This window comes from Exophiala aquamarina (assembly GCF_000709125.1).
Source record: "Exophiala aquamarina CBS 119918 chromosome Unknown aczIA-supercont1.4, whole genome shotgun sequence".
Taxonomy (NCBI): Eukaryota; Fungi; Ascomycota; class Eurotiomycetes; order Chaetothyriales; family Herpotrichiellaceae; genus Exophiala; species Exophiala aquamarina.
Genome location: NW_013550584.1, coordinates 1,004,675 through 1,021,565, shown reverse-complemented (window position 1 = coordinate 1,021,565; position 16,891 = coordinate 1,004,675). Strand labels below are relative to the sequence as shown.

At 51.5% G+C, this 16,891-nt stretch overlaps 3 protein-coding genes across 3 annotated transcripts; all 3 read right to left on the bottom strand.

Moving 5' to 3' along the window:
- Positions 1-1,356: 1,356 nt before the first annotated feature.
- Positions 1,357-5,212, bottom strand: A1O9_05483 (uncharacterized protein; the record flags this gene model as incomplete). Its single annotated transcript, XM_013404701.1, has 4 exons — positions 1,357-2,903; positions 2,955-4,398; positions 4,453-4,863; positions 4,919-5,212. 4 exons carry the CDS (start codon positions 5,210-5,212, stop codon positions 1,357-1,359), a joined length of 3,696 nt encoding a protein of 1,231 aa, XP_013260155.1.
- An 866-nt stretch (positions 5,213-6,078) lies between these two features.
- A1O9_05482 (N-acetylglucosamine-6-phosphate deacetylase) lies at positions 6,079-7,461 on the bottom strand (the record flags this gene model as incomplete). Its single annotated transcript, XM_013404700.1, has 2 exons — positions 6,079-6,939; positions 7,096-7,461. The coding sequence occupies 2 exons, from the start codon at positions 7,459-7,461 to the stop codon at positions 6,079-6,081; spliced, it is 1,227 nt and encodes a 408-aa protein (XP_013260154.1).
- Positions 7,462-13,612: 6,151 nt separating this feature from the next.
- Positions 13,613-14,425, bottom strand: A1O9_05481 (uncharacterized protein; the record flags this gene model as incomplete). The annotated part of the gene is made up of 2 exons (XM_013404699.1): positions 13,613-14,095; positions 14,198-14,425. 2 exons carry the CDS (start codon positions 14,423-14,425, stop codon positions 13,613-13,615), a joined length of 711 nt encoding a protein of 236 aa, XP_013260153.1.
- Positions 14,426-16,891: the final 2,466 nt, after the last annotated feature.

Below are 16,891 nucleotides of genomic sequence, written 5' to 3'. Positions count from 1 at the left end.
ACCCTCGGCCTGCGGCCTGCGACCACTGACCAGCCTCCTGTGTGTGTCGGTCCCCTTGGGCTTTTCCCTTCTCAATTTTCCAGGCACTCTTAGCTGCAGCTTACGCTCACACTCTCTCCCGCACCTACGACCACCGCCAGGCGTACCGGGCGAGCGCTCACAATCAAGTTGCCGTCTCGGCTAGAATAAGGCGTGCGGGCCTCCAATCACTCAGCGCTGACTAGTACCGCGCACCCGCACAATAATGGTCCAGAAATAAGTTATAACCCGGTCCCGTCGTTCCCGAAATACTAGTGATTAGCATTCGTGCCCGTTTGTCGGTCGCTTCTATACGAGATCTGCGCCCAAGAGATATGCGAGCGGGTGCACAAAACCTCCTACACAAGCCAGGCAGTCTCCTTCTCTAACCCTTGTGCCATTCTCTTCTCTTCTCTTACCTACTACACATTCTCTCGTCCGATGTTTATCTTCGTACTGTAGGTAGTATATCTTCGTACTGTGGGTCACGATACCAAGCCAACGTGCTGACGATGACGAAAGCCTTCACAAGTCAAGCTCGCTTCGGCAACGACTTTCCTCCCTCCCTGGTATTGAGTACCACGGAGGTTGCCCACAGACTATCTTGTACAAGTACGGAGTACTCCGTACATAATTAGTTCCTACTTACACCCCACCCCAATTTCGACTGCAATCGGTACGTCCCTAGATAGTGACATGTTCGGTGTTGAAGATGACATCCGTGGAAGTCGATAACCTTAACTCCGATCCCATCATCAATTGTGGTTCTTGCTCTGTCGTGCATAATCCTAACCCTGCATTATTCTGCATCTTCCCCCACTTCCCCCCAAAAACAATAATATCCATAGATTCAATGATGCAGAACATGTAGCAGAACATCAATGGCGCGTTCAACATTTCGGGTTCAAGCCAGAGGGTCAAATGCGGCCGTTTGGATGTCTAGAAGGGGGATGGCTGGGCCATCTTGGGCGTACTACTCGTACTCGTACGGAGTAGTCTCATCTTGACACTACTTACTAGCACCAGATCAATGCCGTGGCGTCCGATGCGCCGAAGCGTGTCCGGCCACTTGGTTCCCGACACCTCAAACACTTGCTAAACGCTCTTGTTCTTCCAAGCGCCCCTGCACTTTATCCTTCATTGCTCCTGGTCCGTCCTTATAATTTTAATAATTACAGTAACCTCCCCAGGAACTCAATCATAAATTATCATCTTTGTTTCCGAGACCTTGAGTTACAATCCTAATGCCTCCTATGATCATGCTACGCTAGGTCATTCTCCCTCGCTTCGCACATCCCTTCCCTCACCTGCTCCAGACAAGGGTTCCAATATCGCTCATCACGCAGCCTCGGTCTCAACACCAGGCTCTCGCCCACCAAGGCTGCCAGTAAATCTCTTCTTGATCCGAGAAACACCAATCTTGGCCTGGCTCTGGGCGAATTTGACATTGCGAGCAGGCATCCACTGGGACAGACCACGGTGTTTGCGTTCTTCAGCACGTTTGCCAGCCTTCCGGTCGAACTTTGCGTCTTTGGCCGCCACTGGTTGCACTGAATTGCCTGAATCTCCAGTTGCGGTTGTGTCATGGGTATCTGTCGTGTCCAACGTATCCCCACTGGGTCGTCCACCCGAAGAGACGCTCTGACGCTGCCGCTGGAATCCGCCTTCAGGTGCATTGGAAGCGTCAGTGATGCCCAGATCCGATTCCGAGCTGGTGTTAACCGCCGCATCGTCGTCATCATCATCATCGCTTGATGGGTTGTAAGGATCGTGCGGCGGCTCATCCCTTCCGGGCTCTGCAATCTTCTCCCACTTCTTGTTCGTGTAAGCCCGCGGATCGTGACTGAATGCCCCAGACCAGTCTTCCCCGGATTTACTGAGCCACTTCTTCCTCTCTTTTTCGTCCACCTGGTGATGAAGCACATCACGACCTTCCGTCAATGAGGCGTCGTGCAACTCCTGAATCGCATCAGGCACTTCGGCTTCCACCACACGTGCTCGGACCCCTTCAGTCAAGCATGCCTCGAATGTCTCATACGTTTCCCGCGTGTCATTGTCCACCACGAAATCACGGTGAGATTCATCCATTCCAGCCTTGAATCGACCACGGAACTGTAACCGTCCCACCTCTTCCAAATCATCAAGTCCTTTGTCGGTAAAAGCTTTGTAATTCTCCTCCGTGATGTAGTTCTGGAGCAGACGCGCCCCGTTCTTCGTTTTCCATATTGGGATGTCAAATGGAGTTTCTTCGTTGTCAATCAGGTTTTGCAGCCAGATCGAGGCGAACGCAGCCGCCCCGCGTTTCCCACTGACATGAAACTCGAAGATGACCGGAGACCGGTAACGATGCTTGACCGGCAGTCGCTTATGTTGGTGTTTCTCGGCGGAGACGTCCCAATAGACACCCTCGCCGTCCTCGCTCTTGTGGCACTGTGTTCGAGGGATTTTCCCACTGCTGCCACCAGTGCGAAGTTTCAGCTTGGTGTTCTCAGTCCAACCCTTGGTGACAATTTGATCGGACAGGAATTCAAACGTGCCAACGTCCCATCCGAGCATATTGGGTGGAAGTCGAGTTTCAATGCTTCGGAACAGAAGGGAAATTCTGATCCGACCGAACCCGATGCCTCCATCAAGCGGGTACCAGCGGGTGACTTGCGAGCTGGTAGTGAGTATCTCCGACAACCGTAATGGGACAACACCCAAGACGGGATCATGCTCGCGATTGCGTTGATCCCGCACAGTTACGGTGACCAGACCAGACCTCCAATCACGCATAAACCGTTCAGTGCCAGCATTAAAGATCGGCTTGCTGCTAACAGCCTTTGCACGAGTTCGATAGACCAGACCGTCGTTGAAGAGGATGGTGCAGTAAGAGGTGGGCAGTTCTGTCCTGGTTAGTCAAGATCTGTCAAAGGGATCGTTCACCGGTTGCTCACTGTTTGATTCTTCCTCGGTGGCCTCTCCATATGCTTTGGCGGGTTCGAACTCTCGGCCCTTCCGATTTCCGTTGCTGCCTTTGATGTTCTCGAGCTCCAAATTGACGATCTGGTGGACGATCACACTACAAATACCACTGGGCCACAGCGGATCAGGCGGTGTGTGAGCAACAGCATCGGAATCTGCAGTGTCCAGAGTGCCCTTCTCGTCTTGGAACTGCTCATCGTCCTGAAGTCCCTTCGGAAGTGCCTTGTTCTTCCCGTCGGTGCGGAGTGCTGGACGGAACTTGGGCTTGCCAAAGTATCCAACCTCCCAATGAAGCTCACCGGGCATTTCACTGCCCTCTTGGACACCGGCCAGTTTGGAGATTTGAGGATACATCTTGCCTGGATGCTTGATCATTTTTTGCATGGACAGTTCGACTTTACCCACCATGTCGTCAGCGGAGTTGCGGTCCGAGTCCCACAATTCTACACTGAGTTGTTCGTCCGCCTTGATCAGTTCTGGTGTGACCAATAGTGCAGCGGTCTCTTCCCAGACTGGATAGAGATCATCGGTGATGACACGAGTGCAATACATGGGCTTCCCGTATTTGGAAAAGGAAAGGTTGATATAGGGGTCACTTCCACCATATTTGCTGCCACGGCGATCTTGTTTGCTAAGGCCGTCGGCACGGTGGATGCGAACCCACATGACACCAATCGCTTGAGTGTCTTTTGTAATGTCATCGCCCTGTAGCATGGATTTCAGATCTAGCTGCATCGATTTCGGAGCGACATAAAGGCTGGCAGCGGCCGCCACTGCATAATTGACGAAATTCGAAATCAATGGCAAGTTGAGGAGATTAACCCCACGCTTAACCATTGGAATGCATCCTGCCTGGACATGAGGAACGCCCATGAGGGTGAAGGTCAGGCTTTTGGCGAATGGTGGTTCTGGAGTCATCTGCAGCCTCAACCGAATGGTCCCAACGAGCTCTTGCAATTCTACCCAAATCGGGAGAGGCACTCCAATGAGACCTTTGATGCCAAGGTAGAAGACCAAATTCATATGCATATTTCTCGCCCTCGCAGCGGCTGATCCTCCGGTGGGTTTGGCATGGTAAGCAAAGGCAACTTCGAGGTTGTAATAATCACCACCCTCTTCATCAGCAGCTGCTTCTTGTGGATCTTTGGTCTTCTTGTTCTCCTCGTGAATGCTCTGTTTGAGATCTTCCACTCTGGAATCCGGTAATGCCCGCAGACTCAGGATCCGGATGGGGTTGCTTCCTTGATCGATCTCGGCCACCCTGACATTGTTGATCACCCCGGGTACGGAGGCCTGCATGACATCTTCGAGTGTGTCTGCCACTGCTGCAAACATGTCTGGATTGATCAAGCCCCAGACGATACTCAAAAAGGTGTTCATCCATTCAACCGACTCTGGAAGGAGGTTCGCAGTTGCCTAGCCAGCTTGTTAGCTCGCTGTGTGCGTATCGATGTCTCGATGGGTACATACCGTCTCGCCTCTCGCCTGTTCAGAGCTCCATTCAACCTCACGGCCGCTTCTAACAACCTCTTTCATCCAGAGCCAGACGCCAGACGCGAGCACCATGCCAAGTGGAACCAAGCCTTTGAGAGCGCCACCAAACATCTTGCCTACGATGACGACCGAAATCAAGATTGCGATACAAAGACCACCAGCACGCTGTTCGAGCATGACAAACATGGGCTCGTAGCTGACTGACGGCGTGGGATGGAATAAGATGTTGGTCTTTTCACCATGGATAGGCACGTCTGACGTGCTTCCCTCGGCGATGGGGTCTGGGGGAGCTGTGATGTCTTGCTTCTCTTTATACTCTGCCCCTGTCTGAGAATGATCTGTTTGAACGGGGGTTGGCTTTCCCAGGTTGGCGTTGGGAATGGAGAGCTGAATGCAATAGTCAGCTCTCATGAAGGAAACCAGCTGGTATATATGCATTTACCGTTGGGTTATCAGCCCGTGTCATGTATTGCTTGCCGACATCTGCGATAACCACTTGGTTCCCCGTCACTGGGTCTGTGACCGTCTTGCCTTCTTTCTTTGGTTTTTCATTCTGGTGTGGTGTCACCTCCGTAGAATATCCCTGAGACGGAGTGTCACCGGCCTCAAGAGCCTTGTCTCTTTGGGCCTTCTCCCTATCGAGGTTGCTCACGAACTCCTTGATGTTTGGGATTTTGTTGGTACCGCTCCATGGCTTGCCAGACCTTTGCTGCTGAGCAGCGACTTCATCCGCCATGACGAAAGGTTGGGCGTAGAAGTGTGGCCGAGCTAAGGTGAGACCCTAATGCAACTGGCTCGTCAGTCCTAAAGACACGCCCAGAGACGAAAGCAATACACCCAAAGATGGAGAGAACAGAAAAAGAAAATAAACGACGAAGAAATAAATGACAAGCTTGAGGAGTTGGACAATTTAGGGATCGGCAGCAGTCGTAATCGTGTGAATTGAACAGCATGCCCGTACTTGCTCCTTGCACGACATCTCGACTAATGAATGACGTAACGCGGTGATGGCGATCGACGCCGACCTGCACCTGCCCACTAAGCTTGCCCACTAATCACGCCTGCCCAGATTCAAACGCGACAAGTGCCCCACCGCCTCCATGCGGGTCTCTCGCTTGTTTACCGGCATCGAATGTCTAAAAAAGCATGGAAACCAGCATGCATCGTTCACCAGAACAACCACTCAGACTATGCCTAGACCAGCCTCCAATCCAGCATTTTGCGCTGGTGGAGTTGAGCCTGCTACACTGTTAGCCACACCGGCCGGCTGAGGTGCGCCTCATCAAGCCATGGCTGAAGGGTTCCAACGCTTGAATTCAGCCCATCTCTCATGCCCAGCCCCCCCCCTGGCCCGTTCCATCATCCGACCAATCGTTTTGTTATCCTTCGATTCAACATAGATGATCTCCAGTCCGGTAGTCGTAACCACGGATCATTTCAAGGCTCAGCGTCTCAGCACCAGGCCAGGCTTATGACTGATATCATTCTACAGCACAAGCCACCAGGCCTGTATTAAAGGTGTTACCAAGTGCACGGTTCGAGTCTCACAGAGCAAAAAGGCCAGAGGTCTACCCTAGTATCCAGAGGTTAGTAGCTACCGAGTTAGGTAAGTATCGACTCTCTTTGCCAGACTTTTCTTCCTTCCATCCACGTCTCCAGTACCACACCATCTGCATCCATCACCACAAAGTCAGCTCTCCGTCCTGTCTCCAATTTCCCCCTTCTGTTCTCGCCCATCATGTCGGCAATATTCTCAGTGACACATTGCACGGCTTCTGCCAGGTTGCAGCCCGTAAAAGCGACGGCGTTCCTTACACACTCGTCGAGGGTACAGCAGCTTCCGATCAACGTGTCTGTGCCTTCCATGGTCACTCGATTTCCCTGCTTGACCTGCTGCAGTGGGATCTGCCAGTGGCCGGGATGAACGCCGTCAGGCAGACCAGCAAGCTCGATACTGTCTGTGATGAAGACACACTTCCTCGGGTCGGTGCGTAGACACAGCGTAACCACTGACGGATGCAGGTGGATCCCGTCCGGTATGATAGAATAGTAGCATCGTCCCGTCGACATGAGGCCTGCGAGACCAGGGTTTCGATGCTCGAATGGTGCCATTGCGTTGAAGACATGCGTCAACGCCCGCGCACCCAGTTGCAGGGCAGCGAGTCCTTCCTCGTACTTGGCTACGGAATGACCGAGTGAAATGATAATATGAGGGTACTCTTCCTGTAGCTGTCCGATCAGGGCCGTCGAGCCTGGCAATTCAGGGGCTAAAGTGATCATGCTCACGACCGACGTAAGGTTGTCAGCCCCGTAGAGTTGAACCGGCGAGATCTGTGTCGGATCTTGTAGGTAATCAGCGTTGTGAGCACCCTTCTTTGCAGGACTCAGAAATGGCCCTTCCAGATGTGCACCGAGAAGATCTGCCCCATTGGAAAACATTCTCGGTCCAAGAGCTGGCACTATCTGGCCATAATCAACATTAGCTTGATATCCCGGGAGGAACAAGTCGATGGCTGAGACAATGAACCATGGGAGAAGTCCCAGGAACCATTGAACCACCCCGACTCATCATATCCCAGCCCACAAACCGCTTTACCAAGATAATGAAATGCCTCTCACCTGCTTCCACCTCGCCGCCTCCACCGTGGGAACCGTAGCCCAAAACCCCGTGACACCATGAGACACCTCTGTCTTGCTCACCGTCTCTAATATCTTTAGATCCTCCGCCTCATCACCTTCTTCACCATTGGTCCGCTGGCTCCCCAACCGCGTGAAATGCACGCCTTGCATTCCATTCGTCTGCAAGTCCAGAAACCCCGGGGCGACGACTTTCCCATCCAGGTCGATCCTCTCGACACCTTCTTGCCGATAATAGTAGGTGGGCGTGATGATCCCGGTGTCCGAGCTGAAATAGAGGTCTTGAGAAACCAATTCACCCGAAATGCACACGAGGCAGTTCGTGAAGCATTTCAGTGAGCGATCCATTGTGGGAGTCGTAGGGTGCGAGAGTGTTAGGTGGTCGCTTTACATTGCGTTGGTGGGAGCGTTGGTGGGAACGTTGATGGCACAAACGTACCTGAAACAGTAGGTGTGAATTCGATCGAGAACTACTCCTCACTACATATCCGGATTATCTGTCTCGCCGAACGGAGAGCATCGCCAGATTAGATAGGACCAGTTTAGTCTGGGCAACGTCCTATAGAGGTGCGCCCAAAAGACTCCACTAGAGATATCAGCCACACCTGTGGGATTGAGCCTAGGCACCCATAGGATGTAGGCCTAAAGATTACTTAAGTTTTCCACTAGAAATTAGTATACACTCTTTCACTAACTTAGTTCTAAACTTGATCAAGAGAGTCTCGGTGTTGTTGATTTCTCATAGTGATATTCTTATTCAATATCAACCGTACATTGACTTGACCCAACGACCAAGATTGTGAAAACTTGGTCGAAATCAGGCTGGATGTCGATAGGTTCGACACCAAGCCAAGTGCGAGAGTCCAGCGTCTTCGTTTAGCTACCTGGTGACTGGGGTTCTGTGGAATGTGTTTCGTGGGTATGGTAGAGCGCTGCAGCTGCCTAGCACACCCGAAGCAACCGCTCTTCATCAGATTAGGCCACCGGGGAAGACATTCTGCGAACTCTGCCGACCGAGGTAGGTTAAGTCGACGTAAATACTCGCACTTTGATCGGCCGTGCTGGGCCGGGATAGGTATTTGGGCCTTGGCTGAAGGCCCGAGGGGGCCTTATGGCAAAGGGAAAGCTGAGGGCGACCTACAGATAAGGAACAACTCAGCACTGGTAGAAGCCGTCCTCTCAACACCTCACCACAATCCAATGTAGCACGTCCTCTCTAGACCCTTTCGAAAACCACTCCGAATTGTCCGCCTGAAAAGAGTGACTGGCCACCGTCCCACTTCACCGAACGACACAGCGGCATCACTGGTCACCACCATAATTACCTCCTCTACCATGACCGAAGTCACTGCGTCCATCCCCGACTGGCCGTACATCTGGGCATCCTTCTATTCGGCTACACTCCTCATCATCTCCGTGAGCACGTTCACGCCAGCCGTGTACAGCGTGTGCGAGCAGGCCGGCTTCCCGCAGCCGCGCAACCAGCCACTGCACGTTTACGTCTACCTGTTCGCAGGCTGCCAATTCATGCTTGGACTAGCAGTGGCTGTGCTGGAGGCGGCGGGAGAGTGGAGGGCGGTCAGTGTAATCATAGCCTGCGCGACTCCAATGGGACTGTTGGGCACGTCGCTTTCGGCAACCAAAGGGGGCATGGGATACGGGAAAGCATTTTGGTCCCACGCTCTGCTAACCACGATAGGGACGTCGGCAGGTTGGAGACTGTTGCAGGACAATTGGTGAGCGAGAGGTCTTGCACAACACTTGCTCTGAGGGAAGGTCCCAGTTTGGTTGCATATGGGAGTGTCTCTAGGATGGACAAATCGAAGTCTTGATAGGGGCACCGAGGCTGAATTCGTTGCAAACCCACAAATGTACCTACCTAGGTATTTAGATTATTCAATCTGCTGGACTCAGTTGGCGAGTTCAGCTGCCTCGTTAGAGAGGAACAATCTGTAGAACAGAATTAGTACTCCGTAGGGCGTACTTACAACAACTAGCACCGTTGGCAGCCTCGGCCTCAGTCAAACCCAACCCCCCGTCCCCACCTGATAATAACATTCAAGTATTAATTCCTTAGCCCGCCATTATACCCGGTTCAACATGCACCTCTTCGACACCACAACCGGCGAACTCGGGATATTCTGAGACACACATCGCCCACGATGTAGGATTCGCTATCACACATGGGGAGGCGAAGAACTCTCTACAGTACTGTGTATAAATGCCGCCATAAATGAGGTGCCTCTTCTCACAAACATCTCAGAGGGGAAAGCGTATTAAGCGCTTTCTCTTGCCATCTTTCCTATCACTATATATACCATTATACTCAGCACCGAATCTTGACCTCTCCAAAGTCCATTTCTGTTTCCAGGCCTGAGCACCCGCCGGTTTACCCTGAGCGATGGCTGTGCAACTCTGAGCTGTGGCTGTGCTGTGGCTGTGCAATCCTGCGCTTGGCTTGGTGGGCCCTGAGGCGTGTCGTGAGCAGCGTGAGCCAAGCCGTGAGTCCTGTGAGGGACCCACAACTTGACCCCCGGGTTCCCAGTTTTTGGTGTTTCGCATGCTCGGAAGCCCTAGTTCCGTGCTTCCCTGCTCGGTTATTGTTGCCCGGCGTGCTCACCGGGTCCGCTTTTTCGGCGCAAGCTGGTGCCTAGTGCAGGGACCCTTCAATCGACCAATGATGTAACCGCCTCTTGTGCAGTAAATTTAGGGATCACATGTAAAATCACGTGAATTTCATTTAATTATGCTGCTGTTTGCTTCCGTGTGGCTATATCCAATATATTACTCTCTTTATAGACCTTTGTACTGACAAGACTGCCCTTCAAACTGGGTATCTCCTCGTTAATAGTAACCGCATATTAACTACCACATTAGCTAAAGCGTGACACGTGCGAAATTGGACGCGATGACACCAATGACCGGAGCGGTTAGACTAAATGGTGCCTCGATGACTCAAAGGCAGCCTAGGATGATCTATTAGTCTTCCTTCGCCGAATTTTGGATTCCCTGTTGTGTGGCGGCGGCGTGCATGTCTCATGCCTTGACTGCTGGGAAATGGATTAGGCGTTTCTGGCTCGTGGGGGCCTAATCGGATGAATTATGGTCATGCGGACTGGAAAGCTAGTTGAGCAAGGTAGATTTATGCGAGCAGTGCGTTGGACAACGGCTGTCCTTCTACCTGGCTGAGTGGAGATTGGTAGGGGTTGACCGAACGGACTAGCGATAACGTCGGGTATAACTAATCGATAAGGATTCGTCTAGAGCTATGTAGACGTCCATCCTTAATAAAGAGACTATAATATTGGATAGGATAGCCCTAGCCTACGGAATTTAGCTAGCTAAGAGTATAATATCACTCACTCCACCTAGAAGTTGGCGGGCATGGATCGAGGGACGAGCTAATGGATCCCTAACGATGGAATAAAGGAAGGGGAGATAGGCATACAGTAAACCTTACACTCCCTTCGTCGTAGGCAAACGGGGATAAAGGCCTACATTAGCACCGCCCTCTCGTCACTAGCTAATCTACTCTCGATATTCCTGTCATTAGGTAAGTAAGAATAACTATACGCAATAATTAAATATAGTTAATCACGAGGTGAAGAGTCGCCGACTAGTTACTTCTACGATATTTAGATTTCCGCTATATTACTCGACCTTCGACGGCCTTGCGAGGGACTATCCACTACTAGCGTCGCGCTGGCAGTAGTAGGCCCGAAATAGTAGACCCTTTAGTCGTAGTAAAGGCGGAACAATTAGCTCCTCCTTCTCACCCGGCATACCTTAAAACAATTAGCCATTAGTACCGTTTTAGCCATGGAGTGCTTTAACATCAGTCATTAGCGGCATTGAGTAGAGGATGCTGTGTTCGATTGAACAATGCTAGCATACATGGGTTTATTGAGTGGAGTTAAGCTAAGGGAGATGTTACTTCGATAAAGGGCGTGACAGTGGTAGGATGTTTGGTTAGCTAAAATAATACCTTGGAATAGTGTGTTGGGACTCTGTAGCCCTATTATGATGATCGAGCTATAAAAGAGCGTAGCAGGGAGAATAGGCGCTGGCCTCGTCGAATTCCCACCCTAGGACATATACGCTCCTCGTTCAGGGGAGATAAAAGAAGATGGCAGAGTAGCAGGTATTGAGCATTTTGGCCGGTTATATTGAAATCGCCTGATGATGGAGCACTGCATTATGCAATGTGGCGCTACTGCGTAGTTAGAAGGGAAGTTTTCAACGCGTCTAATGTCCCAAAGTTTTAGGTTTCGCGTGTGTCAATCTACTGCTGCCAAGGTTTGGCGCCTTGGCGCCATGGTGCGACTTTGTCCCTGCTCACCCTGGTGGACCTCTTTTGCAGGCGGCCGTGATTGGTTTTCTGGACCCATCGTTGCGTCACCCGTGATGGCGCCGGGCTCATCCAATAGAACCGCGAACCTTCTCAAAAGCAGCGTCGGTGGACCGCACACTTCTAGGCTGGCTTCGGCTGGCTAGCGTTGCCTGGAGCGGTAAAGAGCAGCTGTCTTCGCTGCCAGCCGCCTACGACTTACACCAAAGCGGCCAATTCTGCCGAGCCCTCACCCTCGCGTCGTGGATAAATAGGGAGAATCCCTCCTCGCTGCTTTCACCGGAGTGCACGTTCTCAAACTATCCCAGCGCCCGTCGCCCTTCCACTCTCAGCTTCGCCTGACTGTCCGACACAAAAGTTGGCCCTCATGTGGTCATCAATCATCGGAGAGAATGACTCAAACTTACTCAAGTCCGACTAACCCCTTCCCACGAATTCCTGCTGCCGCCTCCGCTCGCTACCCCCCGATCTCTCTACGCTAGCCTTTTTGATGCCCTGGCCTCTATGCTCATGACCATCATTGCTGCATCTATACGACCAGTTTCGAGCCACGACCGAATGCAATGTTCACTCTCGTCAGCGAACTCAACATGGAGGACAGTTTCGACAACGTCGCATGGCCGTGCTTCCAACACACTCTACCGTGGGTCGAGAAGGGGCCTGATCTTCGATACAAGCTAATGGCAGAAATACCTCAGCAGGTGGCTGCATGCGGATGATACAGTGGGCTGAGACGCACAACCATTGACCCGCCACGGCGGTATACGCGCCGCACGAACACCGAAGAGCGACCCGGCATCCCTGATGGCATTAGCTGCGAAATCGCCGCCAAGCTGAAATTCTGCCTCGCTATTAGCGATCACACCGTTTTGGGTTTGCGCGACATGGGGGAAAGGGCGGGCTTTCTTTCACAAGAGTGCAAAAGTCGTGGAAAGTGGTGGAGTACGTGCACAATGGGCATCGAGCGATGGCAATGACTTTCTCCTCACGGCGAGGATCCTATACTCGCGGGCACGGCCTCAATACGCCTTCGAGCGGAATTGTGAAAACACATTCACGTTAGGCTAACAGATGGTCGAGATGATGCAAATGTTGAAAAGCAGGGCAACGGATATATCTGAGCACACTGGACGGAGAAGGGAGACCTCACACCAATCGTTGAGACATTCTCCGGGACAACTTTATACCCAGGCCGCAGCTTATGACAGAGCAGCGCACACGCGGAAGCCAGCAAATGCGGGAGAGACCTGAGTGCGAAAAATTGGATGAGCGCAAAGACGGAAAGACAGATATTAGCTCTTCGGTCAGATACATTTTATATGCGCAAAAGCAAGTCTGGCGAAAGAAGACCAAACGATAGGTGGAGGACCGACTACATACATGTAACGTATTATTCTCGTATGAATAAGCTACCAAATAACCAAGTTAGATATCAACCATCAACTTCAAGGGAGATTCCCCTGACCAATCTTCACGATCACCTCAATAGCACCACTACTTCATGTTTCTCCCAGCCTTGCTGTTTCTTTTAGGCACACACTCATCGCCAACAACATGCACCAAGACCCTGTCCTCCCTACCCACCAAGCTGCCTCTATACCCCCTACTCCAGTCATAGCCCACCGCATACGCGAAGAGACCTCCGTCACCATTAAATCCAGTCGCCGTGATGGCCGCCTGTCCCGCTACACCTGTGCTCACATTACCTGGCTTCTGTCCGCTTCCTCCACTGCCAAAACTCGTCGTCTGTCGATCCGTTGCGGCACCAGCCATACTCGACGATGCACTCGTCGCAGCTACGTGCGGGAAATGTTTGAGCCGCAAATGGGCCGCTTGGTCCCAGAATGCAAAACTTCCGTCAGAACCCGCTGTGCTGAACGTACGGTGGAGCGGGTGGAAGCTGATGGCGTTGACCGCGTAGACGTCAGTGCTGGACATCTGGGGGTGGCTACTGAGGAGACTTCTCTGGCTGGTGCTGGTGCTGGTGCTGGCGCTGGCAGGCGTGTCAAACCGGTGACACCTGAAGCTGAAATTCTCGCTAAAAGAGGGTGATTATCAGACCGCGAAATCCCAGAGAGAGTATCGTCTGCGATCATCCCGGGGGGTATGCTAGGACAAGCCCTTCCAGTAGACACAAAGACATGGGATAAACTAGAACATAGACTCGAACCTCGCCCTCTCCGGATTAAGATACACGAACGCGCAACGGCCCTCGATCCCACCCACGGCATAGCCATCGCCCGTGGGAAAACAGCTCACGACACGGATCTGCTTGTGTAGCGCCGTTTTCGTGGTCGTCCTGCATACAGTAGGGTTATTCAAGTCAACCACATGAACTTTCCCCTCGGACGTCGCTGCAGTAAGCAACATGCCGGCCGAGTCCATGGAGAAAACCCTTCCCTCGCAGTTCAGCGATGCGAGGGGCGTATTCTGCCGCACGTCCCAGAACTTGATGGTCTCGTCCCAGGAGCCGGTAGCGAGTATGGGTTCATTAGATCCGGGAATAGTCACGAACCGCACGCTCTTAATAGGCGCCGCGTGCGCCGCGACTTGGATAGGAAGTGATCCGTGCGCGTTCAGGTCCAGGAGAAAGGCCTTATGGTCGGTACTTCCGGTGACGACGTGAGTTCCGTCCTAAAGAGTTGTCGTATTAAACCGTGCGTCTTAAAGCTATTCCGAGGGTCCAGAGAGGGAAGGAGTGATATCGTGGGATCCAGAGTGGATGCTGTACTATACCTTCGACCAGTCGCAGGAGAGGAGCGGCGCGGACAAAGCGTGGGTGAACAGGAGGTTGCCAGAGTGAGGGGAGCCGGAGGATTGGGTAATTTCGTAGACTCGAAGAATGTTGTCCCAGGCTGAAATCGTGAGATGGTTTGACATGGGAGACCAGCGGAGTTCTGAAACGCTGTCGTTCGGTCCGGGAGCGAGCAGTACGTCTGCTGATAAGGATCCAAGGTTCGTCATTGTCGTGATGTTCGTGCACTTAGAGAGTCGTACTTCGGTTGGTGTGAGACTGAATGAGGGTCTACTCGGGTTGAATGCCGGCGCGTAGCAGTACACGATCTCGCGCGGTTGCACAGGAGGTTATTTTATATCCGGATTGGCTATTTGACGCCTCGGAAACAAGTGGACAGAGATTCGTAAATTGAGCCAGGTGCTGTTGGCGAGGAAGGATCCTACGGAGAATAGCTTAAATCCCGCCCAAACTCCGTACGGTGCTTTCCCACATGCATGAAGCTGAAGTGGGGAACCTCACGCGGATTCTACAAGGTTTGTAATCGACATCCCGGCGTGGTGGAACACCCAGCGTGGTGAAATATGTCCATGGTACTTTGACTGCCACAACGCACTGGCACACCATACATTGCTGTTGTTGGTATTTCAAGATCTCTATGCATCTGAAATGGTTTGTGCCATAGTCATTACCAATTTTGTTCATAAATACCACGATTTGATGTTTCTGTGCCCATGTTTCTGGAACCGTACAGAAATCAGCTAAAACTGCTTGGACCTCCTCCGGACGTCAATACTGCTAACTTTACAACTCAAAGACGATAAATACATAAAGTGACCATCTATTTTCCTTATGACGGATTATCAATCTTACCACTATCATCATTCACGGTCGGTGCTGCCGTATACTCCCCTTCAAGACCCCTGCCTGGTACTTGGAGACAGGTTTTGGAACAGCCGAGGACGAACCCGAGTATCATCATGGGTAACATTACAGTAACAGGATCAGCCACAATTAGACCTACCAGCCACAGAAGATGACTTATTCACAATCACGTGCCGTTGTAATCTCCTGCAGCCCGTTGGCGCAACTGCGCAAATAGATGACTGACTCGCCGCAGTGGTAAGGCCTCCAGACAAAGAATCCACCGCCAAATATGACTCGACAACTAGGCATCTGAGACAATACGTGGATTATGAGACAAGAAGCTCAAGTGTATGCGATTGGAGCCTAAATAGATCAAGTGTCTACCAAGTATATAGCCAACTTTAGATAGAAAATCAGAGATTTTTCTAGCAATTTTACTCCACCATATCACATACCAACACCGCCTTACTATTGACACAAATGCGCAAGTAGATGAATCATCCACCGCATTGACTCACCATAGATCCGTGCAAAAAGCCTCCTCCTGTGGCGCTCAGGAATGAGTTTTACTAGGCAGGTTGATACGGAAATGATACTGCAAAGTGTTGGAAGGACGTGAGAGGCTCCTACAGATGGAAAAATGGCCTTTCTAGATCACTTTACTAGCAAATATATATAGCGGGTAGAACACGCAACATTAGGTAGAAAAAACAGAGCATCTTGCCACTTCAATGGACCACCCTACTGCCAAGTAATCACGCCAACACTTACATATTCGCGGAGCAGTGTCCGCAGGTGATTTTGAATATCATAGATTGTGAATCGACATCCCAGCGTGATGAAATGCTCTGCGTTGTGAAATATGCCCAGGGTACTTCGAGTGCCACCACGACTGCCACACCGCCCATTGCTATGATCAGCTGTCAGGATCTCACTGTACCCCCAATCTGTTACTCTACTGTTGTCGCCACTCTTCTTCATAAATACCATTATACCCAGCTCCGAATCTTGACCTCTCCAACATCCGTAGCTGTGCCCAGCCCTTAGCACCATGCTGTTTTTCCTGAGTTATGGCTAAGCAACCCTGAGCAGTGGCTGTGGCTGTGGAAGCCTGATCAAGCGATTGCGGACTCAGAATTGTACAGAATATCTTGAGCATGCTGAGTAAAATCTGAGCCCCTATATTCTCAGTTTCTGCCCGTCTCATGTACTCGGAGAGCCCAGTTCCATGTGCTTGCTCGTTCATTGTTGCCATTAGCCGATGTTGCCTTGTTCTAGGCCAAGATCACAACGGCAGGTGCAGGTGGATAAGTCATGATTCTGTGGTGCCCTCTGACGAGGCCCCTTTGGACAAAGGGGTTCCCAGTTTGAGGCTTGCCTCAGGCTGGATGGCCCATTCCCGTGCCCTGTAACTCGGCTAGTGCTGCCAGCTGGGAGGCAAGGGTAATACAATCAACGTTTCAACCATAGGAGGGCAGAGCAGTCACCATACCGTCGAGATCAAATAGCCCGACTTTCCAAGGAATTTTCGGTTCTGTGTTTAGGGCCACAAACAAATTAGGTGACACTTTCGCAATAAAAGAGCTCCATGCAGAACGCCCGAAACATCGACATAGAAACAGCGGGGTCTACCTATGATTGCGCCATCCGCAGAATCTGAAATCGAGCTTCTCGGAAAATGCGAGCATCGCAATCCTAAAATATGTCGGTGCATATACCCTTGATTCTATACAGAAGACTCTATTCTTGGTGACTCAGCCCTGGGCGCCGATATCATTGGCGAATCTGTTACAGAACGTATCTGAGGATGGAAAGTCATCAACCTGCCC